Raw genomic sequence first — 27364 nt, 5'->3', positions numbered from 1 at the left:
AATCAACTACCTCCTTTTTGTAAAATAAGCATCACAGACTCATGAAAGGTCGCGTCCCTGCTAACAAGTACTCTCTTTGCCAAAACATCTAAGCAACACAATCGGCATCCCTTGACCCCGGGCTCAGAACCAAGAAATATACATTTATTAGCCCTCAGTTCAAGCTTCCCCTCATTGACAAGTACTCTCTTTCCCAAAGCATCTAGGCACCACAATCTGTATCCCTTGACCTTGAGCTCACAATTAAGAAATATACATTTCTTAACCCTCGGTTCAAGCTTCCCCTCATTGACATAAGCATATGTAGGACACCCAAATATTCTCATATTACAATAACTAGCAGGAGAACCAGACTATACCTCCTCCGGAGTCTAACAATTGACAGCAATGGATGGAGACTGGTTCACCAAGTAACAAGTTGTGCTAACACTTCATTCACCAACTAACAAGTTGTGCTAACAACTTCAGCCCTGAACACTTTACCTAACCCAACATCGAACAGCATACATTGTGCTCACTCCTATAGTGTCATGTTCATTCGTTCTGTAACTCTATTCTGCTAAGGAGTTTTTCTCGTTGTGCAGTGTCTCACAATCCCGTGAACCATGCAAATCCCATTAAATTATTTATCATAAAAATTATAAAATTCCAAGTTGTTGTATGTCCTTAAGTGCTTGACCTACTTTTTAGTCTGATTTTAAATCAAGGTCTTCTACTAATTAAACATGACAAAAGCCTCATTCTTGTACAGATTATAAACCTAAACTTTTCAATAAGTCATCATATATCTATAACCACTATGTGAAGCAACCTGAAAGAGACCCCGAAGATCAAAATGGATATAGTCCAACTACCCTTGGTCCTGTGGATTCCTGTACTAAACTTCACTTTACACTGTTTCCCGAAGACACGATGCTCACATAAATCCAGCTTCCCAATTTTTTGACCACCAAACAAACCCTGCTTACTCAAAGAATCCATCCCCCTCACTCGTATGCCGAAGCCACATATGCCACAATCTAATGATATTCGAGGACGATACTACAGCTAAACCCGTGACTATGCTATCCTGCAGCGCATATAAACCTTGCTTTAGTCCCTTCATCACCACAAGAGAACTTTTTAAAACTCGAATGACTCCACCTCCAGCCTTGTAACTACACCGATAGAATCCAGCTTACCAGGGAAATCAAATTCTTCTTCAGTTCTGTTACATGCCTTTTTTTCCATAATTTTTTGTTACGTGCCTGACGTTAGTTTATATTCTCACTATGCCGTCACACATCTTGATTCGAACTATACCGATACATACAACCTTGCACAACACGTTGTTCACCAGAATCACCATTAGGACTTTCCCTCCATCAATGGATTCATAAAAGGTAAACTAGTCCCTGATTGGACAAATGTGATACAACTCAGAATCAAGAATCCACTCATTGCCAAAGACGCCAACAGAAATCATGAGAATGTTAACGCCATCTGAATCAGTTCTCATACGAGTGTGGTAGAGATCATAATAGAATAATAGCCTAACTTCATACTCTATTATAACGTCAATATTATTCAACTCCATGATGATACTATTTATCTCATCAAGATGGTCTTTCATAGACGAACCCTCGTGCATCGAAAGAGTGAATAGCCTCTTCTTTAGATGCAAGCGGTTCGCAAGAGATTACGTCGTATACCGGGCCTCCAACTTGTTCCACAATCCATCCAACATAGTCTCTCCAGAAACTTCTCACAATGCCTCGTTACTCAAGCACAACATAATTGCACTATGTGCTTTCTCAATAACCTCATCTTTGTTCTTAATCTTTTCTGATAGCGCATCCTTCCCCTTCAACACCTTAGATAACCCATGTTAAACCAACAGAGAATGCATCCTAACCCGCCATAGGTTGAAATTGTTCCTGCCATTAAAGTTCTCGATTTTCAGAAACTTGGTCGCCATTCCAACTTTGAACTGAAGGCTCTGATACCAGTTTGTTGTTATAAATACCATGAACCAAGAACAAATCAACAATCACAACAGAAAAATAAACACGCCACACAAAAAAAAAAATAAAGATTTACGTGGTTCAGCTTGCCTACGTCCACGGTGAAGATTTGGTGAAAGATTTAATTATGCAAAAATGAGGAGATTACAAGTTTCAGCCCCCAAACCCTAGCTCGCTCTCTCTCTCTCTTTCCTGCGGTTTTCAATGTTTTTTCGTTATCCCACTCCAAACCCTAAACGCCTTTATATACCAGGCTACAAGAGAGTACTAAACATGGTCAAAACTAATTCAGATTGGACCATAACATCACAATAACTTCCTCCAAAAATAGCCCTAAACAAAACAATGCAGCACACAACTCCTAGGCTCCACTAAAGGTCATGTGACACTTATAGTAGCTATTACAAAAGAAGTAGTTTTGGCTTTTGGCTTTACTCAAGCCGAGAGCCAAGAGCTATATTTATATACAAGAATATCGTACAAAGAAAGGAAACCAAATCAAAGAAAAACAAAAAATATGCCAAAATCTACGTGATCCCATAATTATGGGGATCTTATCTACGGGATCCCATGATTACGGAGATCTTATCTACGTGATCCCATAATTATAGGGATCTTACATAAAACACCTAATAAAAGGCTAAAAACATCTAATAAAAACAATAATAATAATAATAAAGATATTTCAACACTCCCCCTCAAGCTGGAGTGAATATATCAATCAAGCCCAGCTTGGTAATCAAGTAATGAAGCAAAGATGAACCAACAGATTAAGGTGGACACTTCGGCCGACTGATTAGAGGATCGAACAAAATACGGCTTGATAATTCCTGAACGAACCTTCTCTCTAATAAAATGAATGTACACCTCCATATGTTTAGTCCTCTCGTGAAGAACAAAATCTAAAGCAAGCATGATGGCTGACTTATTATCACAAAACAAGTTTGAGGACTGTTTTTCACCTAGCCCTAGCTCCTCCAAGAAAGATAGAAGTCAGAGAATCTCACAAGTTCCTTAAGCCATGGCACGATACTCATCCTCTGCTAAAGATCTCGAAACTACAGGTTGTTTCTTACTTTTCCAGGATATAAGATGGTCTCCATAGAAAATACAGAAGCCAGATGTGGAACGTCTATCAGTCTTGGACCTAGCATAGTCTGCATCACTGAAACTGGATAGCCCAACATGCTTGCTAGAATAATAGAATAATCCAAGTCCAGGACAGGACTTAAGATATCGAAGAATATGATATATTGCATCCATATGAGTTGTACGAGGAGCATGCATAAACTGGCTCACAACACTAACAGCAAAAGCCAAATCAGGACGGGTGTTGGTAAGATAAATCAATCTTCCTACCAAGTGCTAATACTGCGAGGGATCAGAAAGGAGGTCTTCGGACTCGGTTGAGATCTTCAGATTAGGATCCAGAGGAGTGGAAGCAAGTTTACACCCAAGCGTACCCGTGTCTCGAAAAAGATCCAAGACATACTTCCTTTGCAATAAAAAGATACCCTACTTAGATCTAGCAACCTCAATTCCTAAAAAATATTTGAGTTGCCCAATGTCTTTCACTTCAAAAGCTTTAACCAATTGAAGCTTTACTTGAGCAATCCCAGGGATGTCATTGCCAATAATGATGATATCATCAACATAGACATGAAAAATGATACATCGACCAGTGAAGGAACGGTGGATAAAACATGTATGGTCAGAATGACATCTAACAAACTCCATGGATAGAATTACATCACTGAAGCAGCTGAACCAAGCTCTAGGAGATTATTTTAATCCATACAAAGACTTCCGCAATCGACAGACCTTTCCAACATACTCCCCCTCAGCCCGGAAACCGGGTGGAGGATCCATGTAAATAGTCTCAAGAAGATCACCGTTAAGAAAAGTATTCTTCACATCAAGCTGATGAAGAGGCCAATTATGAGAGGCAGCCAGGGAGAAAAGCAAACGAACTAAGGTCAATTTAGCCACTGGAGCGAAGGTATCATTAAAGTCTTTACTAGGAATCTGAATAAACCCTTTGGCCACCAAACGGGCCTTATACCGATCAATAAAGCAAATCAACAAAATATTTAACATTGAATACCCATTTGCAACCAATAGTCTTTTCACCGGGAGGGATAGATACAAGCTCCCATGTTTCATTATGTTGCAAAGCATTCATTTCTACCTTCATAGCAGACATCCAATTTTGCGGTCCCGAGTGGGAAACCGAGACTCGGGAACAGGGTCAGGGCATGCAAAGGAGAGAGAGATGTACCTGAACCTAAATCTAAGGAGGATGAAGGCAGTGGAGGCGAAGCACGAGGGCAGCGAGAATAAACCAGCAAAGGAGCTGAGGAAATCACAAGAGAAAACTCTTATTGACAAATAGGAAGAGGACGAGCAAGAGGAGAAGCCTCTTGATCGATAGTGGAAGTTTCCTGCAAGATAGTGTTAGAACCATAAAAAAGGGTATGCTCATGAAAGGTGACATCAAGAGAGTGATACATTTTTTTTTTTTTTTTTTTCCCCTTTTCCTAGATGGGACTCACACACTGCTTCCACTGAGGTTCGAACCCCTGACCTCCTTTTGAGAAGTAGGAACCTTGTACCGCTAGGCCACAGGCCTGTTGGTAGTGATACATGTCTTTGTATACTGGATCAGAACACCGGTAACCTTTTGACATGGAAGAGTATCCTAAAAAATACATTTAATGGCCTTGCCATCAAATTTAGTACAAGGGGGGCTACGATTCTGAACAAAACATGTACATCCAAACACTCGAGGCATAATGAAAAAAAGAATAATATCAGGCTGAAGCACTTGTAAGGGAGCCTTACCATTTAAGACTTTACTAGGGGTACGATTAATGAGAAAAGCAGTTGTAAGAACCACCATACTGACTTTGGCACATTCATACCACTTAAAAGACATCGAAGAACTGACATTAGTTAGCGGTTTTTACGCTCTGCCCCACTATTCTATTCAGGGGTATATGGGCAAGTAAACTGATGAAGAATACCCTGTTGGTTAAGTTAAGACCGAAACTCATTAGAAACATATTCACGACCATTGTCAGACCTAATATTCCTAACAACAGTTTTATATTAAGTTTTGATCATTTAGAGGAATTGAGTGAACAAGGGAAAAACTTCAGATTTCATTTTAAGTAATTAAACCCATGTGCAGCGGGAATAATCATCAATGAATGTGACAATAACGATGCCCCGAAAAAGCAGTAACAGGAGAGGAATCCCACACATCAGAATGTATGAGATCAAACATACTAAGTGCACGATGCATATGAGAAATATAACTAGTTCTAGTATGTTTAGAAAGCTCACAAATCTCACATTGAAACTTATTATCCTTACAAGCCGTTATTAATAAAGGGAAAAGTAGACATAAATACTAAAAGTTTACATGCCCAAGGCGAGCATGCCATAAACTTAAAGTCTGAAAAGAAAATTCATAAGACCTAGAAACTGGAAGAAAAGAGGCTTAAAGGCTTGAAGCAAGTGGAGGAGGTCTCGGTGGAGGATCCCTAAAGTAGTAGAGGCCATCGTGCTCCTATCCCCTGCCAAAAATCCTCATCGAACACAAGTCCTTTAAAACACAGTAATGAGGGGAAAAAATCACTACACAGTTTAGTGATTTGGCAAGTTTGCTAACAGATAGAAGATTAAATGCAAAGTTAGGAACATGAAGAACAGATGGCAAAATAATATCAAGGGATAGATGAACATCTCCTTACTATGAATAATGGTGGTTCACCCATCAGCTAGACTAACAGCCTGATTAACAGGGGTAACGGGAGTAGAAAATAATCACGACACACCAGTCATGTGATCATTGGCTCCGGAATCTAGAACCCAAGTAGGTTTTCCCTCTTTAACATGAAAAGCATGTAGCTATAGTAGCCGTGGGAGGAGAAAAGTCGGCCTTGGTAGATAAAGCTCTAAACGACTCCTGAAGCTAACCAATCTAGGACTGTAACTGTTTAAAGTCCTGAAAAGATGGTCTGGGAAGAGTTGAAGCAGGAGGGACATCAATTTGTGTAGTAGTATACCCACCAATAATATCGGCTATTGCGGCAGTGCAGCCACGGCCCGAAGATAAAGTGTCCTTTTGGCTACTAGAATCACTCATAGTACCAACATAAGGCTGGTCCACACGTCAAAGAGAGGGGAAAGAGAAAAACAAGGCCAGAAAAATCAGTGTTTTCCTCTAAATATGTTGTCGAACAAACACCAACAGCCCACAAAGGAAAAAAAAACACCATAAGGACCCTTAGATCATAAAAAAACCTAAGGGAATTCTCCTAAAAAAGGAGAAAATTGAGTGTTATCCGAGGGGTCCGGTGCAAGGGCTGGGAGGAGATGGAGGTGCGCCGGAGGTGAGGGTAAATGGAGAGAGGGAGAGAGAAGGTGTCTGCGTTGGGGAGGAAGATAGGGAGGTGAAGGTTTTTGTTTTTCTCTGATACCAAAAAGAAGAAGCTTTGGGTTTTGGCTAACTCAAACCGAGAGTCAAGAGCTATATTTATATACAAGAATAGGGTACAAAGAAAGGAAGCCAAATAAATAAATAAAAAAAACAAAAACAAAAAATATGCCAAAATCTCCGTGATCCCATGATTACGGGGATCTTATTTACGGGATCCCATGATTACGGGGATCTTATCTACGTGATCCCATGATTATAGGGATCTTACATAAAATACCAAATAAAAGGCTAAAAAACAGCTAATAAAAATTATAATAAAGATATTTCAACAATTGCCATCATTGTAAATAAAACAATTTAGTTTTGGCTCATTTCCGAGGTGCAAGGAACAATAGAAGGTTCTTTAATTTAATTGTACGGGAAAAAGTTGAATATAGGTATATTCGATTTACTTAAAAATTAACTAAAAAGCTATAGATCATCCTAACTCAATCATGATCGGCAAAAATACACAAAGATAGCATCATATTTACTTGCCAATCTACTTATAAAATTATATATATGTATATCTTTACTTGCTAATCCAGAAAATGAGCAAGCAAACTATAGTATCTCCCTACATGGGTGACAAAGTAAAGAAAACAAAAAAATCTGCCTCGTATCCTCTCCTCTTCTGTGTACAATGCCAAAGAAGGAACAATTCCCACAAGGAAAGACAACTATGAGATTACTTTCAAACGACAACAAATGGGAATTCCCTATTCGTATCTAGAAAAGAATGAGACCAAGCAGAGTAACATAACTTCTGTTAAATACTCTTCTAGTCATCACTTATCAAAATATATATATATATTCTTCAAGTCATCCAATGTACAAATCTTAGACTTGGGATACTAGCAATGCATAGATTACATGCTAGTTGAGTTATATAGAAGTACTAAGTACAAGAAGTGAGACAAAACAGTGTTTATAGAGTTTGTGTCTATGTATGTGTGTATCTTATGTCTTTGTCTGAGATGATAAACAGTTTGACGGTTGAAAACCAAATTATTTATCGTCATAACCAAAAGCCAAGAATAATTTGTTCCAATTTTCCAAATAACAGCAAAAGAAACTTAAAAGACAAAATATGCTCAGAAATTAGAACATGATTTCAACCACGGATACAAGAAATTAACATAAAAATATTATAGTAAGAACCTGCCTATACTGCTTGCTGCATGCAGCAGATAAAGCTTGGATCGCATTTGCATAGAATTTTCGCATTTCAGAAACCTTGAATCTTGAGAATTCCCCCTGAATGATGCGCAAGAACTCTTTCCACAGCTTAATACTCCCAGAATTCTGCATGAGTATTTTCTCCCATCTGCCCATTAAGACATCAGTGCTGTCTCTGCTCTGATAAGAGTTCATGAGACAAAGTAATAATTCTTCATTATCCGGGTTGAGCTCAGTCGCCTTCTCCAGGATACTAATCTTCTTTTCGAGAGTCTGCAAACGAGCACCTTTCTGCGGCTGCATACTCGCAACCTTGTCTTGGAACTCTGCGAAACCTAACCAAACTTTTTCATCATGGGGATTTTCCCTCGACATCTTGTTGAACTCCCTTGTTTTCCGGAACATCTCATCTTCCCAAGACTCTTCAACTACTGAAGCTATTGAATGTGACCCACCATTAAGACCTTCACGAGTAGTTTGATTATCCAATAAAGGAATGAAATCACCAGAAGTAATTGTTGTTGGTCTTTGAGGTGCAACAATTCGAATATGCTTTAAATTCTTATGGCTTTCCAATGCTGTGTACTTTGCAGACCAGTAGCGACCCATGACCTTAAGTTTGCTATCTAATGCCTCAGCATCAACATCTCCATCAAAGACCACACTCCTCCGATTCCACCGATATCGTGCTTGATAATTAAGCTCAGATAACCTTGTAGATTCACGAAGTTTGTAACGAGCAACATCCATTCTGCAACATAAGAGGAAGCCCCATTGTACATTAAAGGGTTCCAATTCTCATACACAAAAAGAAGGTGAGGGGTTCGAGCTCCATAATGGGAATTTGTGTGTGTGTGTGTGTGTGTGTGTAAACCAGCTGGGCAAAACAGAAGAATAGAAGAAGTAACAGTATTATAATATATTTTCATCATGTGAGACCCAAATCGGTCTCAAACTTATTTGGTTAAGTTCGGGGCTAAGAAAATGCAATGAAACGGAGGATTAAGCGAGAAGCATCATTTTCTGACAGAATGCAAGAATCGGTTTGGTAGGTGAGACAGAAAAATAAGGAAATGAAAATAGTTAAATTCTGAAGCTGAGATTATTCATGACTAGGGAGCCCAGTAAAACAGACTCTTTTGGTTTAGCTTTTTTAAAACAATAACTCAGAAAATTCTTATATAGTTCTAATCTGTCAACCAAGCGTCTGTTTTCTGATTTTCAGTTATCTGAGAACTGAACCAAACAGGCCCTCAAGAAGCTCCCATAAATTGTGCTGAGGTGAATATTCCATGAACAAGGCAGAATAAAACAAATAATCAAAAAGTAAAAAATAAAAAATCACAGCAACCAAACAAAGTCTGCAAATTCAGGAATTATTCAGTGTGTACCTGTAAAGAGATCCGAAGGCCAAATTATCGCGGTCGCCCCGAGAATCAAAATAATATTCTTTGGTGGGTTTGACATCGGAAGAAGAAGTAGACCAAAATTGAACGTCGGGTTTCCTCGAAGAACCGTAGTAGTCGTAAGGTGCGTCGGAGGATCTCTTCTTCTTCTTCTTCTTCGTCGTCTTCGTCTTCCTTTTGCGCTTCTTTTTTGTGTCAGAATCTGGGTCGGATTTCGATGCAGAAGAGGAGGTTTCCTCTAGCAGTTCGTAGGAAGGCATAGTTCTCTGTTCATTCTTGGTATCGGCTGTTCCTTCTTCTTCTTCATCTTCTTCCTCCTCTAATTGGATGGTGTTGTGGTTGTGCAGTGAAGGAACTGCAGAGAGGTCGACGGTGAAGCTAGGGTTGCAGAGCCACAGAGGGACGCTGTTGTTGGTGGGGTTGGGGATGGGATTGGGATTGGACTCAGATGTTGGTTGGAAAACCGAGGGAAACAATGATTTGCTCTCTGCTTCCTTCTCTGCGTTCTCCATTTCTCTCTCCCTCTAAAACGTACTCCTATTGAAATTTCTCCACCGCTCTGTGTATGTGTGTATATATATCCGTCACAGGGCACTACGAAACTTTCACAAACTTGACAGGGTGGACTGAAAAACAATAATGAATAAAAAAATTAAAATAATAAAATAATAAAATAATAAAAAAAAAAAAAAAAAAACAATAATTGAGATGATTTGAAAAGATTAAAATAAAATAAAAAAAAGACATTCTTGCAAGTTTGTAAGATTTGGATGGGATTGATGAGGGCTACGCCACAATATGGACCACCTTGTCATCGGAAGAAAATATATATATATATATATATTTTTTTTTTTGGTAAGGTCGGAAGAAAATATTCTCCGGTGGAACAATAACCTGTTCCAATCGGTCCTTGCAGCAATGGTTTGGCTCTTTGTACTCTTTACAAAATACACCAAGTATTATACAACCATTGTTTAATATTTCATTTTGTAAAATATTCGTATTTCCTCCCAAAGGTCAAGTGAGCCCTTTTCATTTCCCTCCCAAAATTATGGTTTGGCTCGTCTTTGTCTCTGGTCTGGATTTTTGCATCTTCGAGTTGAATTCCTATGATTTCCATCTTCATTGTAGGCTTTTGTATGAAGAATTGTTGGTTCATTGCTTCATAGGTTGGTCCTGCTGGTGTATTTTTGACTTCATCTTGTCACCTCACAAAACCAATCGAATTTGCAGAAGTTTTGCTTGGTTGCCTTCCTTCCATTTGTTGGTGGAATTTGCAAAAGTTTGTTGTGCTGTGTTGTGTTAAGGTTTTTAATGGGTAGGGTTAAGACGATAGCTTATAAGAATTCAGCAAAAGGGGCAATATATATATATATATATATATATATATATATATATATATACCTATCCGAAAGAAGAAGAACGTCCCTAATGCTCCTCCTACTCCTAAATCTTCTCCTACTCCTACTCCTACATCGTCTAATAATACTTGTAAGGTTGGTGAGAGTTCAAAAATGGCAGCTGACGAGGATTTTGATCCTGAATCTTGAGGCAACCGAAGACGATTTTGATCCTGAGGCAAACAGTACCACATCAGTGAAGAGCAAAGCCATGGTTCCGAGTCGTCCAAACAGAGTCTTCCTTCTGATTAAGTATACATTCATATTTACATTCACATTTGTATCAATTTTAGTTACCTATCATTTTTATTCACATTGGAATAAAATTTATGTTACTAGTATAGTTGTTCATTTTCTATCTTCCTATTACAATTGGTTATGAATCTAAAATTAGTTATTCTATGTTGATGAGGAATTTTATACTTGTAATATGTTATGTAAGGTTTGGGACATTATATGCATTTCATTATTATATTCCCTATTTTAATATTGAACTTGAGATTTAATTTATGGTTTAGGGTTAGAAATTATTTTATTGTGTTACACTAACAATTGTGCTTAAAATTGAAATGAATAATTCAATTATAATGATCAATTATATAATTATGATAATTTAGGAAAATTTTGGGATGTTATGTTTATGTCACACTTAGATAAGTTAAAAAAAAGTAACTTATAATGCATTTGTATTGAAATCCTTATGCATGATATGATATTATATGTATCAGGCCTAGTTTTATGAAGAGCTACCAAGAAGAGCAAGGTCTGAAAGGCAAAACAAAGATGACTTTAAAAGATTAATGGACAGAAATGCCAGGAATAAATGGAATTCAATGAGCACTACCGACAAGGTTAATTTTTTTTAAGGAAAAAAGGAGACGTGAAATGGAGTTCAGAAAGTCTAGAAATAATGAAGTAAATAAATCCAAAAAAAAAAAGGTAATGTGTTTAGTTAACTGTGTTTTTGTTTTTATGATATAACTAGCAAAAGAGCGCGTGCAGATGCACATGGTGTAAGTTCAAGTTATTAATAAGATTATAATAAATTTTTAAAAAAAATTATTTGATCAGTGATTAAGTGATGAACTATAATTAATTTGATTTGATGCTTTTCAATGTGAAGTAAGGAATATGAAAATATATTTTCATATGTCATTTATATCACAAATGAGCTTCTATTTTTAATTTGCGTTTTTGTTACTTGTATTAAATATTTTTTAGTTTTATCACACTTCTATCTATAATCATTCTATGTAGAAATCCCTCAATAGAGCAATTCCCATATATTTTCACGTTCAAATATTTTAAATGATTATCATGCACTAAAAGATATCTTATTTTGCTTCTTATGCTTCAAACTCAAAATCATGTATATTAAGATATATTCTAAAATATAGATTCTAATCAATTATATAAATGTATAAATAATTATTATTTTGTAATCCACATGGATCAAGCACAAAATGAATAACCTTCCAGCTTTTTGCATTATAAGAAATAAGACACCTTTTCTTTCTGTAACATTATAACATTTTTTTTGCATTCTCATTTAAGAAACACAGAAGCAAGTTGACATACAAATACTATCTAAATTAAGCAATAATGTTTTAAAAATTAAATTAACAAATGTAAATCAAATGAAAACCAAAACAATTGAAGGCTTTGGATATCATGAACAACCAAACTCAAGTCCTTATTAAAATAAAATAAATAAATAAATAAAAGTACATGTAATCCAAACGAAGAATACAACAAAATACCCATATTCAAATAAATACTTCAACATGATTACAAGAAAACTCAATAATTGTTCATTTGTTGAACTAAACCTAACAATCCTTTGATCATCACTAAATATATACTTGTTTATATATATATATAATTATCATTTTGTAATCTACATGGATCAAGCACAAAAGGAATAACCTTCCAACATTTTGCATTGAAAGAAAGTCTTTTTTTCTATAACATTATAACATTTTTGTTAAGACTTTCCTTTCACGAAGACTTTCAAAAAATAAATACAATGGAGAAAGAAAAAAGAAAAAATAGCAATCCAAAACTCATAGAAACAAGTTGACATACAAATACCATCTAAATTTTTTCAAGAAACGGGACCAAGGAAGATTAAGCAAAAATGTTTTAAAAATTGAATTAACAAATGCAAATCAAATGAAAACCAAAATAATTGAAGGCTTTGCATAACATGAACAACCAAACTCAAGTCCTCATTAGGAAAATAAAATAAAATAAAATAAAATAAAGGTATGTAATCCAAAGGAAGAATCTAACAAAATACTCATATTCAAATAAGTACTTTAACATGAATACAAGAAAACTCAATAATTGTTAATTTGTTAAACGAAACCTAACAATCATTTTATCATCACTATGCCTAATATTAAAACAATTTAATATGAATTTATCACTATGAGTTATGTTAATGCAGAAATCCTCGCGACTTAGAACGACGGCGTTTACCTGCAAAACAAAAGGACGAAATCTCGCACCCTCCGACGATCAAGTTAGTACTTGTAATCGTATCACATAATAACTATGTAAATTCTGTTTAGGGGTTTTTTCTCATACCTTCTTTAACGGCTTGGTGCCCTATTTATGGCTGTCGATTGGAATCAAATTGGTCCCGTGGGAGATCCGCTTGTGCGAGATTAGAGGAGATCGTTTGTTGCCAGATTTGTCGGGGATATGATTTTCTCCTTTGACTTTCTCAAATTGTGCTAAGGTTATCTTCACCCTGTTGAACCGCGTCGTCATTCATTATTCTGGATAAGAAATGTCATCATTTTTATCCGATGGAAATCTTTATCTCTGATAACGAAATATGTCAAATAGGTCTGACGACTGGTCAAGGTAAGTTATTTTTCCCTATCAGTTGCCCCCTATTCCCAAGCTTGCTCGTTTAGCTTTAGGAATGTAAATTTATTTATTTTTTTTTTTTTGCCCCCAGCACTGTTCCAAAGGGAACAGTACCCGCGGGTACTATTCACTGGAATAGTAAAACTTTTTCTTCTTTTTTTTTTTTCCTTAGGCACTATTCCTTCGAGAAGAGTGCCCGCGGTTACTGTTCATGTGAACAGTATTTTTATTATTATTATTATTATTATTATTTCCCCTGGGCACTCTTCCCTTGGGTAATTTTTTCCCTTGGGTACTATTTTTGGTACCCTTGGGTAATCTTCTCTCGGGTACTATTTTTAGTAACTTTGGATACTCTGTCCCTGGGTACTATTTTTGGTACCCTTGCGTATACTGCCCCCGGGTACTATTTTTGGTACCCTTGGGTACTCTGCCCCTGGGTACTATTTTTGGTACCCTTAGGTACTCTACCCCTGGGTACTATTTTTGGTACCCTTAGGTAATCTTCTATTGGATATTATTTTTAGTACTCTTGAGTACTCTTCCCTCGGGCAATATTCCCTTGGATACTTTTTCATTGGGTAATCTTCCCTTGGTAAGGGAATAAATTGTACGAGCTTCACTTAGGTCGTCACTCCTTTAATAAGGGAATTAAATTTTACAAGCTTTACTCAGCTCGTCCCTTTAGTAAGGGATTTTTATTTACTATCCATTATACTAAGGGGATATTGATTATGAGATTCATTCAACCCAGGTCCTTGTAGTACAGGACATTTATTTATTATCCCTTATAGTACGGGAATATTAATTACGGGATTCATTCAGCCCAGGTCCTTTTAACACAGGACACTCATTTACTATCCCTTATAGTACGGGGATATTGATTACGGGATTCATTCAGCTCGGGTCCTTTTAATACAAGACACTCATTTACTATCCCTTATAGTATGGAGATATTGATTATGGGATTCATTCAGCCCAGGTCCTTATAGTACAGGACACTCATTATCATCCCTTGTAACCCTTACGGGGGAAAGAGGTGTAGTCTGAAGGAGGGTGACCCCTTTAATACGAGAGGTAGTCGTGTCTCTCCAATAAATGAATGAAGCTTTAATTATATACGACACCGCGATGATAAAACCTATTTCCCTTAATATGTAGATCGATGATTAATATCGTGTGATCCACTATTCTGCCCCCGATGATGGGATCTTAAGTGATGACCTATTCTATAGACGTTTATATAGCGAACAGGGTGCCTGGTGCTACAACAATTTACAGTTGTCTAAAAATATTAGATTGTGTTAGAAATGATTACTGAAAATTAACTTGCCATGGATTATCAATCCAAAATTCTGCATAATCTGAAGTCGATAGGCAATTCCTGCAAAGGAAGATAGGTGGCGACTATCGTCTAGTAGGTGGAGGCTTACTCATTTATGCAGGCGCAGAATGACCAAGCCTTAGCCTTCCATGATCAGGCCTTGGTAGTTGATTGCTGCCAGATATGAGATAGAGAGTCTTAGACAACCAAACCTCAGTAGTGAGGGGACCAAGCATCGTTAGATGGAAAACACCACATTGGACTGCTTGGGTCGACGGGCCAAATTTTAATTATTTTCGTTATACACTGGGTGACATCACGCAACCCGCCGTTTTGCCCCCAATATAATGGACAGGTAATCATGACGTAGAGACCCGTCCTTATATAAGTACATGGAAACCCGTTGTCAACTAATGACTTTGGGATGGTTTCCATGATCGAAAACTTTCGTCTTGCTGTCCGAGTCAAGTCGCGTCAGGATTATTATTTCTTCAGAGAACTAATCGTTCCCACAGACGGCGCCAGCTGTTGATGCGGAAAGCCTCGCTACTCAGAACGACGGCGTTTACCTGCAAAACAAAAGGACGAAATCTCGAATGGCACCGGTGGGGTGCCAGCTGAGGACCCTCCTACGATCAAGTTAGTACTTGTAATCGTATTACATAATAATTTTGTAAATTCTGTTTAGGATTTTTTCTTGTACCTTCTTTAACGGCTTGGTACCCTATTTATAGTTGTCAATTGAAATCAAATTGGTCCCACGGGAGATCCGCTTGTGCGAGATCAGAGGAGATCGTTTGTTGCCAGATTTATCGGGAATATTATTTACTCATTTGACTTTCTCAAATTGTGCCAAGGTTATCCTTACCCTGTTGAACCACATCGTCATTCATTATCCTGGATAAGAAATGTTATCACTCTTATCTGATGGAAATCTTTATCTCTGATAACGAAATATGTCGAAGAGGTCTGGCGGCTGGTCAAGGTAGGTTATTTTTCCTTATCTAGTTAAATTGAGTAAAGGATTCAAAATAAGCAAATAACTTAACGAAGCTAATTGATGCTCCTGATTTGTCGCACATGAATTCTCATCCTCACTACCAAAGCTAATTGATGAAATATGCTCCTTGATACTTCTTCTTCTTGTGATCCGTACTTGTAATGCTCTTGTTGACATCTAATCTTGCTGCTCCCTCAATATTAGAGCTTGATCTTGTAATTTTTACCTTTATTTATATAATAGACTTTTATATTATTGTTCAAAATTTTAAGAGACATCAAATACTATTAAAGTTTGGAAATTTTCAAGAATTACAAAAGTTTTGCATTAAACATAAAAATAGTAAACTTTTAATGAAATTTAAGGTTAAAAATTCCAAGAGGTTGTACACGTTTTGTACTCCACTTTTAATAACATTGTTTTAGGTTGAAAATCCCAAAGGTTATCGACCATTAAAAACATGAAATGAAATTTAAGTAATTAATGTCCACTAATATTTTTTAATGAAATTGGATTTAATTTAAAGTGAAAAAAAAAAGAGTTAAGAAATACTTGGTTGGAGATTTTAAGTATCAAAATAAAAATAATACAGTTTTAATAAAATTTAAGGTTGAAAATTCCAAGGTACCATTTCACTTTTAATTGGATTAAAAACATGCTTTTTTTTTTTCTTTTTCTTTTTTTTTTTGTTTTTGTTTTTCTCAACTTTTTTCATGAAATATTAGGTCATATATAATATATACATTTATAATCTATATTATTAATGAGGCATGATTCATTGTGCTTTAATCAACTTTTTTTGTTTTAACCTTTCTGGAGGCATTTTAAATTATTATATATAGTTGATATGTACATTAATAAAATTTCTAAATTTAAAATAACAAAAAATATTTGGAAATTGAGAAAATGTCTGAAGTTGGGTAGACGTGTGTTTTAAAAACAAAAAATGGTACATTTTTTCCTTTCCCTTTTACGTTTTCTTTTTTTGTTTGTTGGGAGGATTTTTTTTTTTTTTTTTTTTAAACAAAGTTTTTTTGGGAGGAAATTTTGGGAAGGAATGCGTTTGCTTTTAAATATGATTAATCTCTGAATTCCAATAGTCACATATGATTAATGAGTGTATATATCTTTTTATTATTTCTTATCATTTTTAACAATTTTGAATTAGAGTATTTATTTAATGGTTAAAATAAATAGTTAATAAAAATACTTTTTATAACTAAATACACACATACCGGAATCAATATTCAGAAAAAAGGAAAAAGAAAAGAAAAGGAAAAACAATTTTCATCCCACTTCTTAAAAAGCAACCCATTTTCCTTCCCCAAAAATTCCATGCCAAAGTGTAAAGAATTTCTTAACATTTTTTAATTTCAAATTTTAATGTGTAAAGCACTTTCTCTATTTCTTAATATTTTTATTTATGCTCATTAAATTATGTAATTATCAATACCATAATGATACATTTTTTTTGTTGTTGCAATTCTTGAACTTCTAACATAATAGTATAGAGATATTCAGGTTCTCTTTAAATCATGTAATAATTCATACAATAATGAGACTTATTTTATTTATTTATTTATTTTTTTTTGTTGAAATGTATTTTTTGGTTACATATATTTATACCTAAAAAAATTTATTTTTTATTCTAAAGATGTAAAGAATTTTTTGAATTTCTAAACGTTTTTCATATTTGTTAAATAAAATAAAATTTTTAAATGTATCTTTTTGATTATATATCTATACCTAAAATAATACATATTTTTTTATTCTAAAAATGTAAAGAATTTTTTGAATTTCTAAACTTTTTTCATATCTCCTAATCCACAATATGAAAAAAAAAAAAAAAAAATACTAAAAGTGTAAAGAATTTTTTAACATTTTTTAATTTTTAATTTTAATGTGTAAAGCACTTTCTCTATTTTTTAATATTTTTAATTTATTTTTCATAAAAATGTCTCATTAAATTATGTAATTATTCATACCATAATGATACATTTTTTTGGTTGTTGCAATTCTTGAACTTCAAAGCAATAATATGGAGATATTCAGGTTCTCAATAAATCATGTAATAAATCATACCATAATGAGACTTTTTTTTTTCTTTTTTTTGTTGAAATGTATTTTTTGGTTACATATATTTATACCTAAAATAATTTATTTTTTATTCTAAAAATGTAAAGAATTTTTTGAATTTCTAAACGTTTTTCATATTTGTTAAATAAAATAATTTTGTTAAATGTATCTTTTTTGTTATATATCTATACCTAAATAATATATTTTTTATTCTAAAAGTGTAAAGAATTTTTTGAATTTCTAAACTTTTTCATATCTTTTTGTTGGAATATATATTTTTTCCTTTTAAGTTTTTTTTCCTTTTTTATATTTGAGAATATGAAGATTAAAAATTATAATTAATTTGATTTAAAAATACTTTTAATATCCTTTTAATATAAAAATTATGGTTTAAATATATACATATATAAAAAGAGTTAAAGAATCTAAACAATCAAATAGTATAATTAATCGGATTAAAAACATGTTCTTTTGGCCTTCCTCAACTTTTTTCATAAAATATCAGGTCATATATAATATATACATTTATAATCTATACTATTAATGAGGCATGAATTATTATACTTTAATGAACTTTTTAATGAGGCAAAAAAAAAAATGTTAAGAAATTCTCTACGCTTTTAGAATAAAAAATAGTATATGTGTGTGTGTGTGTATATATATATATATATACTTAAAAACTTATACGACATCAATTGTAATTATTATGGGATTTCCTCAGGAGTTTACACATCATAAATCAAATGTCAAATTTAGTTCTTATAATTTTTTAATCTTTTACTAAAATTCTAGATATGAAATGATCTTGTTTAAGATTTTAAATATTTTCAAGTTGAGGAGGACAATTCAGATCCCATGGATGTATTAGATTCATAATCCTTCCATCAGTAGGTTCCATGGCTTTCATGCAAGCCATAATTCATTCAAAACCATAAAAAGAGACTAAGAAAAAAGAAAATAAATAAATAGTCAAGTGCAAACAAGAGATTAGTTAAAAGATTTACATAGAAAAAAGCTTAAAATGCTAATATTTGATTATAAATTTGTCATGATTAAAAAACATGTACTAACTGTTAATGCTCATTATCCACTTTCCCTCCAAAAATTCCAATCAAAACCTCGAGGGTTGGTCAACAAGGTCCATATTCATTTGTTCAAGCAATGTCTCTTGAAAGTTAGACGCAAAAATGTTAGAATATATTGTTACCATGTATAAGAAAGAATATGCAAGTCTCACAACAATAAATAATCGGTAATGAATAATTGGATAAAAACACCATAGCTATAAAACATCAAAGAGGGAAGCAAATAAAATATCAAAGAGAGAAGTTTTGCTTTCCTTTTCGACTAATCAAAAGATATAGATAATTCTCCATTAATGCAACTCGAGAGAATCTCTCAAATTCAAAAACAATTTTATGCAATTCAAGCTAGCAGACTATTTACAACTTCTTTGGTTTAGTGCATGAAATGAAGCTAGAAATGAAAATGGTATACTACCACTTTTCGGTTAAAACAGTGAAAAAAAAATATCAAAAGGCACAAATGTTAAATCGTAATTAAGAGCAATTGAATTGCAATTATTATGATTAAAAACTATATTTAATCAAATAATAAATTGTATTAGAAAATATTTTGTACACTTTGAATCAAATCAAAAATCTTATTATTTAATTTTAAAAAATATGGAAAAAGTTTAGAAAGTCAAAAAATTGTTTGCACTTTTAGAATATAAAATATATTATTTTAGGTATAGATATATAACCAAAAAGATATATTTAACAAAATTATTTTATTTAACAAATAAGAAAAACGTTTCGAAATTCGAAAAATTCTTTACATTTTTAGAATAAAAAATAAATTATTTTTGGTATAAATATATGTAACCAAAAAATACATTTCAACAAAAAATAAAAAATAAAAAAATCTCATTATGGTATGAATTATTACATGATTTAATGAGAACTTGAATATCACCATACTATTGTGTTAGAAGTTCAAGAATTGCAACAATAAAAAAAATGTATCATTATGGTATCAATAATTACATAATTTAATGAGACATTTTTATGGAAAAAAAAATTAAAAAAATTAAGATGTAGAGAAAGTGCTTTACACATTAAAATTTGAAATTAAAAAATGTTAAGAAATTCTTTATACTTTTTGTTTTTTTTTTTTTTTTGAATATTGTGGATTAGGGCATGGAATTTTTGGGGAAGGAAAATGGGTTGCTTTTTAAGAGGTGGGATAAAAAATGTTTTTCTTTTCTTTTTTTCCCTTTTTTCTGAATATTGATTCTGATATGTGTGTATTTAGTTATAAAAATCACTTTTATTAACTCTTTATTTTAACCATTAAATAAAATGAATAATTACATAATTTAATGAGAAATTTTTATGAAAAAAAAATTAAAAAATTAAGAAGTAGAGAAAGTGCTTTACACATTAAAATTTGAAATTAAAAAATGTTAAGAAATTCTTTACACTTTTATAATTTTTTTTTTTTTTTAAAAATATTGTGGATTAGGGCATGGAATTTTTGGGGAAGGAAAATGGGTTGCTTTTTAAGAAGTGGGATAAAAAAAATGTTTTTCTTTTCTTTTTTTCCCTTTTTTCTGCGTATTGATTCCGGTATGTGTGTATTTAGTTATAAAAAGTACTTTTATTAACTCTTTATTTTAACCATTAAATAAATACTCTAATTCAAAATTGTTAAAAATGTATAAAAATAATAAAAAATATATATATACACTCATTAATCATATGTGACTATTGGAATTCAGAAATGACTCATTTAATGACTATTGAAATTCCAAATAGTATATATGTATATATTATAATGTAAAGTATTTAATGAAAATTATTTTGTATTTTTAAAAAATCTAAAAATGTTAAGAAATTCTCTACACTTTTATAATAGTATAGATATAAATAAGAAATTCAATGATTATGTTTTATTACTGCTACTTCTCACTGTTTGTTTATTTGATCTTATTTTATGGTTTAGAAGAAAAAATACAAGATTAAAGTTAGGTGACACAAATATTCTATCTCCAAATTCACTGAAACAATATCGAAACTGAATTTTGAAAAGATGAAGGATGTGAAGGACATTGGTTTCAGCTATTTGTTGAACCTAAAGTATTTGTTGGAGTTGCTCTGCACAATTAACTGGATTTGATACTAGTTGTTGTGGCGGAAACACAAAATAAATAACGCTGTTTAAGGAATAAATAAGCAATCACGAAGAATAAAAAAAATCACACATAAGAACACAAGATATACACGGTTCACCCAAATCTTAAGGCTACGTCCATAGAGCACACCGAACAAATTCACTATGAAAAAGATAAAAAATTACAATGGAGAATTCTCTCTCAATCTTTCTCAATTTCTCTTTCTTGTGTTGGCACAAATTTATCTCTGACTCTCACACCCTCTAAAATCTTATTAGAGTTGATATTTATAGAGTCTCAAACTTGTCCTACAAAAACTTACTTTTTATAGAGTCCAAAATCAATAAGGAAGTTAAATCAGATCAGAAAACTGAATTTTCTTAAACCAATAAGGAAGTTAAAACAGATCAGGAAACTGAATTTTCCCTAAAATTCAGCAGTGTTGGAGTTTCCATATAATTAAACATTCCTAAAAATTAATTAGATTCCACAAAACCACAAGAATCTCCTACTTGGAGGCTAGAACATTTGTAAACTCATTCCATCTTCTTCTCGTGCATATCCCATATATGTCGGTGCGCTTCTTTCTGTCTTCAAGCTAGAAATTTGACTGAAGTTGCGCACAACTTCAGTTTCTCAATGGTCACTATCTTGGTCAACATATCAGCTGGATTCTTGGTGCCAAGTACTTTTTCAAGTGTCAACACCCCATCTTCTAACAAAAATCTGATAAAGTGATACGGAAGTCCTATATGCTTGGTCCTTGAATAAAATGCTGAATTCTTTTCCAGATGTATCGCATTCTGACTATCACTGTGCAAAACATTATTCACCTGTTTGAATCCCAACTCTGTAGACAAACCTTGTAACCAAATTATATCATTGTTGGCCTCTATCATCACCACATACTCTGCCTCTGTAGTAGATAACGCTACAATCCTCTATATTTGCGAAACCCAACTAACTGCAGTTGTACCCACCATGAACACATACCCGGTAGTACTTCTTCTGTAGTCCACCTCACCAGCAAAGTCTGAATCTACATAACCATGTAGCTTCACTTCGCCCCTTCTGAAACATAAGCATCTGTTTGTGGTACCCCGTAGATATCTTAATATCCACTTTACTGCTTCCCAGTGTAACTTGCCCGGATCCTTCATGAACCTGCTTACTGCTCCCACTGCATATGCAATGTCTGGCCTTGTGCACACCATGGCATACATCAAACTTCCAATGGCTGAGGCATATGGAATTTTAGCCATGAAGTTTTTCTCATCTTCTGTCTTTGGACACTGATCTTGAGATAATCAGAAGTGATTAGCTAAGGGAGTACTCACCGCCTTAGCATTATTCACATTAAACCTCTTCAGAACCCGTTCAACGTACTCAGCCTGAGACAATTGCAAAGTACCTTTCTGTTTGTCTCTGCTAATCCTCATCCCAAGAATCTGCTTCGCTACACCAAAATCCTTCATCTTGAATTCACTAGACAACTGCTTCTTCAATTTATTGATTTCTTCAAAATCAGAACCTGCCACTAACATGTCATCAACATAAAGTAGAATGATAATGAAACTTGACTTAAACCTCTTGAATTAGCAGTAATGGTCAGCGTTGCAATTGTTATAGCCATGTCGCTTCATAAAACCATCAAATTTCTTGTACCACTGCCTCGGGACTTGCTTCAAACCATACAAGTTTTTCTTCAACTTGCATACTAGTTTCTCTTTCCCTTTAACTGAGAAACCCTCCGGTTGTTACATGTAAATCTCCTCCTCTAGGTTACCATGGAGGAAAGCAGTTTTGACATCTAACTACTAAAGGTGCAACCCCTCCACTGCAACAATGCTAAGAATTGAGCGAATGGTACTCAGTTTCATAATCGGGGAAAAAAATGTCTGTGTAGTCAATGCCTTGCTTTTGCTGAAAGCCTTTGACCACCAATCTCGCTTTGTATCTCTTGGAACTATCTTGTTCCTCTTTTATCCTGTACACCCATTTGTTGTGAAGAACTTTCTTCCCCATGGGCAACTTGGTTAGTTCTCATATTTTGTTGGAGATAATAGACTTCATCTCATCTTCCATTGCAAGCTCCCACTTGCTAGCATCTTCAACCTGGCATACTTTATCATAGCATTCAGGCTCACTATCATCTGTGAGCAACATATAATCCAAATATTTCCTATATGGTACATGAGGTCGCGTAGACCTTTTGGGTGCAAGCTTAGGAGTTGGAATCCGCGGTGAACTATGCTCTGTGAGTTCTGGCCAAGAACGCTCATCTGTCTGCTTCGCGTCAATGCTTTCTGGATCATCATTCAACTCAACAAACTCAGGCTTACTCTGTACAGGACTAGTTAACTATGCTGCATCTTTATCCTTATACATCACCTTCTCGTTGAAAATCACATCACTACTTCTAATGATTTTCTTATTCAGATTATCCCAGAGTCGATAACCAAACTCATCTCTGCCATACCTAACAAAGATGCATTTTAGTGACTTGGGGTCGAGCTTTCCCCTAACATGGTTACTAATATGCGCATATGCAATACAACCAAAAACTTTTAACCACGAAAGATTTACCTCTTTTCCACTCCATACCTCTTTTGGTATTCGATGCTCCAAAGGCACCGATGGTCCATGATTAATTAGGTAGGATGCTGTATTGACTGCTTTTGCCCAAAACTATTTAAGTATACCCAAATGTATGGGCATGCTTCTGGCTCTTTCTATCAATGTTCGACTCATCCATTCTGCCACCCCATTCTGTTGTGGGGTTCCTTGTACAGTCCTCTCTAATATGATCCCATTATCAAAACAGAACTTCTTAAACTCGGTATCTTCATACTCACCACCATTGTCTGACCTCAACCGCTTGATCTTCAAACCTATCTAATTATCTACCATGGCCTTCCACTTCTTGAACACATCAAATACCTTAGATTTGTGCTTCAAAAAATAAACCCATACCTTCCTTGTGTGGTTATCAATGAAAGTCACGAAGTAGGATTTTTCGCTAATGGATAAGACAGTGGCTGCCCCCAGACATCTGTGTGAACTAGCTCAAGTTTATCCTTTTTGAGATCTCTGCCACTCTTCTTGAAATTGATCCTCTTTTGCTTGCCCATCGTGCAACTCTCACAGAAGCCAATATCAATTGCCCGTATGCCTGGTAGTTTCCCCTTTAAGTGCATAATCTTGAGCCCTCTTTCACTCACGTGACCTAGTCTCTGGTGCCAAAGGTTGTGATCTTCTCTGTTTTCTAGCAACTGCTATAAACCCATAAGCACTGGTAGTTATGTAGAGAGTGCCAGAATTCTTACCACGAGTCTCCATTGAAGGTTATAATAAAACTTTCATCTGACAATTGTCCCACCGAAATTAGATTTTTCTTCAAGTCAGGGATGTATCTCACATCTTTTTACTTCCAAGCTAACCCATTCAACTTGATTTACACTTTACCCTTGCCAACATACGCTGTAAGGCTGATCATCACCAAGATACACATTGCCAAAGTTACCCTATTCATAGCTGTTAAATAGCTCTTTGCTTGAGGTGCCATGAAATGATGCGCCAGAATCTAAAACCCATGACTCCGCTTTGCTCTCCAAGAGCATATCAGTGCATCATCTAATTCTTCTGAGACAACGTGTGCATCAAATTTTCTTTTGGTTCCTTTCTTGGGAAGTATGCATTCAACACGGTAATATCCCTTCTTTCCATAATTCCAACACTCAACATCACTAAGATTTGTGGAATGCCTAAAATTTTGAGACTGTGTCCTTCCATTCCTTACTTGGATCTACCTTTGTTTCTATTACCGTTACCCTTCTTCTTGTTTGAACCCTTGCCTCTACTTTCAACATTCAATGCCGAACCATTGGTGGAAACCCCTGTTGTTTGCCTTCTAATTTCTTCAGTCAGAATCATGCTCACAACTTCATCAAACTTCAACTTGGTCTTCCCTGTAGAGCTACTGATCGTTGTAATTGTGCCACTCAACTCTCGGGTAACTACCCTAGAATTAGTAGTGCCTGGACCTCATCTTTGAAGTCGATATCAACAAACTCTAATTGCCCAACTATCTCGTTGAACACATTTAGATGTTCGTTGAACTTACCACCTTCGACTATCTTCATGTTGAACAACTTCTTGATCAAGTGCACCTTGTTCGCTGCAGAAGGCTGTTCATACATACTAGAAAGGGTTGCCATGAGAGACATCGTCGTCTTCTCATTCTTGATATTAAAGGCAACTGATTTTGACAATGTCAATCTAACGGTGCCAAGAGCCTTCATATCAAGTAATTCTCATTCTGGATCATTTATATCCTCTAGCTTCTTTCCCAAAGGTTGATACAGATTTTTATGAAATAAGAGGTCTTCAATTTGTACCTTCTAGAAACCAAAGTTTGTGCCATCGAACTTGTCGATCATGGATGTGGATGTCTTATCTTCTAATGCCATTATTCCCACTTGAACGGACAAATCTGATCGAAAGACATTTGAAATTTTGTCAAACACCTTCTGTGCCCTAGGTTCTCAACCAAAGGCTCTGATACCAGTTGTTGGAGTTGCTTTGCACAATCAACTGGATTTGATACCAGTTATTGTGGCAGAAACACAAAATAAATAACATTGTTCAAGGAATAAATAAATAATCACGAAGAATAAAAAAAATCACACATAAGAACACAAGATATATATGGTTCACCCAAATTTTAGGGCTAAGTCCATGGAGCACACCGAACAAATTCACTATGAAAAAGATGAAGAATTACAATGGAGAATTCTCTCTCAATCTCTCTCAATTGCTCTCTCTTGTATTGGCACAAATTTATCTCTAACTCTCACACCCTCTAAAATCTGATTATAGTTGATATTTATAGAGTCTGAAACTTGTCCTTCAAGAACTTGCCTTTTGTAGAATCCAAAATCAATAAGGAAGTTAAATCAGATTAGAAAACTGAATTTTCCTTAAACCAATGAGGAAGTTAAATCAGATCAAGAAACTGAATTTTCCTTAAACCAATAAGAAAGTTAAAATAGATCAATAAATTGAATTTTTCCTAAAATTCAATAGTGTTGCAGTTTCCATATAATTAAACATTCCTAAAAATTAATCAGACTCCACAAAACCACAACAATGTTCGCATTTTTCGACTTCACTTTTCAACTACTTGATTGCATGTAGGGGATTTGATAAAGAGGGTAGAACAATCGTGAGTTGGGGATGAATTCAAAATGGCCTTTGTGTTACTTTCTTGTACAATTGTACTTTCCCCAAATAGTCGATATCATGCACATGTACAAGAATTGCACGATGTGGACAATGTGAAGGCAATTAAGTCTTACAACTGGTGCACGTATGTGCTCGATGGTTTAATGAATAACTTGACTAAACCTAAATGTGAGAAATAGGAATGAGAGTACATTAGTTACGTGTTTTTCTTGCAGGTATATAACACTATATTTCCTTACGCTACATACTTAAGTTTTCAAAATAAATTTTGTCTTACCTATAAATATGAATCATGTATGATTTGGTTGTTGCAATTAAAATTATATTTTTTATGTGATGAGGTGTAAAGTGAAATACCCTTATTATCCCATTCGAGATACGAAAAGTTTTGATTTTTGGCACTTTGCCCTTGCACGTGAATGGTTAAAATGGGAGCTTAGGACGAGAGGTTTTGGAAACAGTCGGGTATTACAATATTTGTTATCTATGTTTTGAATTTAAGTAATTGTGGTACCTTGATTTGATTAGTTGAATGCCAATTTGCTAAATAGTGACATATTATTTTAATATTAAATTGGAACAATTTATCCTTCTTTTGGGGCAGAGATTCTTTAAGCAATGCCAACGTTAGCTCACCTGAATGTGGTACATCCCATTCTCGATCGGGGTCATCAAATGGTGAAGATGGGAATGGTAGTTGTTCGGACAGCAAGGTAGAGGTAAACATATATTACCTTACGCTTAATGAGTATATATGAATAGGGTACCTTGTAAATTAATCAATGAAAAACAAGTATAATTATTTACGCAGCATGTTAAAGAGGAAGCTCAAGAAAATTGAGACTTTAATGAGGAAGAAGTCTAAAAGGGAGGAGAAAATCTAAAGTCTTTGTTAACACCACTAAGGTAGGTTGGCATGGGCAACCCTCTGAAGGGAAATAGGCCTCTAAAAATTGTGAAGATGAAGTGGATAGAGAAACATTTAACCTCGTTCACACAAGTGAGGGGGAACCATTTAATGGTGTGCTTTTCGACAGAGATGCTAGCCAGCTTTCTCCTAGCAGCAATTACTTATTAAATGTTCAGGAAAGGGCAGAGTTGAACAAATGGCTTTCGAGGAGGATGTAAGTGCAGTAGAAACATCTCCCAACGTAGGATTAGAAAATAGTGGGTCACCCCCTCAAAATTCCCTATAAA

The 27364-nt window shown here is 34.5% G+C and overlaps 1 protein-coding gene across 2 annotated transcripts in view; it reads right to left on the bottom strand.

The window, feature by feature from the left end:
• Window positions 1-9645, bottom strand: part of LOC132283914 (uncharacterized) — a 52512-nt gene extending 42867 nt beyond the window's left edge. Inside the window, exons 1-2 of one of the 2 annotated variants that reach the window (XM_059785955.1) lie at window positions 9057-9645; window positions 7648-8416 (exon numbers count right to left, since the gene is read on the bottom strand). In XM_059785955.1, coding sequence (XP_059641938.1) covers window positions 7648-8416; window positions 9057-9583 — 1296 coding nt within the window. In that variant the 5' untranslated portion in view covers window positions 9584-9645. The remainder of the gene's footprint in view (window positions 1-7647; window positions 8417-9056) is intronic. The other variant, XM_059785954.1, reaches the window with a different exon arrangement.
• Window positions 9646-27364: the final 17719 nt, after the last annotated feature.

Source organism: Cornus florida, unplaced genomic scaffold (assembly GCF_030987335.1).
Source record: "Cornus florida cultivar Cherokee Brave unplaced genomic scaffold, ASM3098733v1 CherokeeBrave_3.0.0_Hap2_Chr11, whole genome shotgun sequence".
In the NCBI taxonomy this organism is placed as follows: Eukaryota; Viridiplantae; Streptophyta; class Magnoliopsida; order Cornales; family Cornaceae; genus Cornus; species Cornus florida.
Note: the sequence above shows the minus strand (reverse complement) of the source record. Positions and strands in the feature narration are given on the sequence as shown.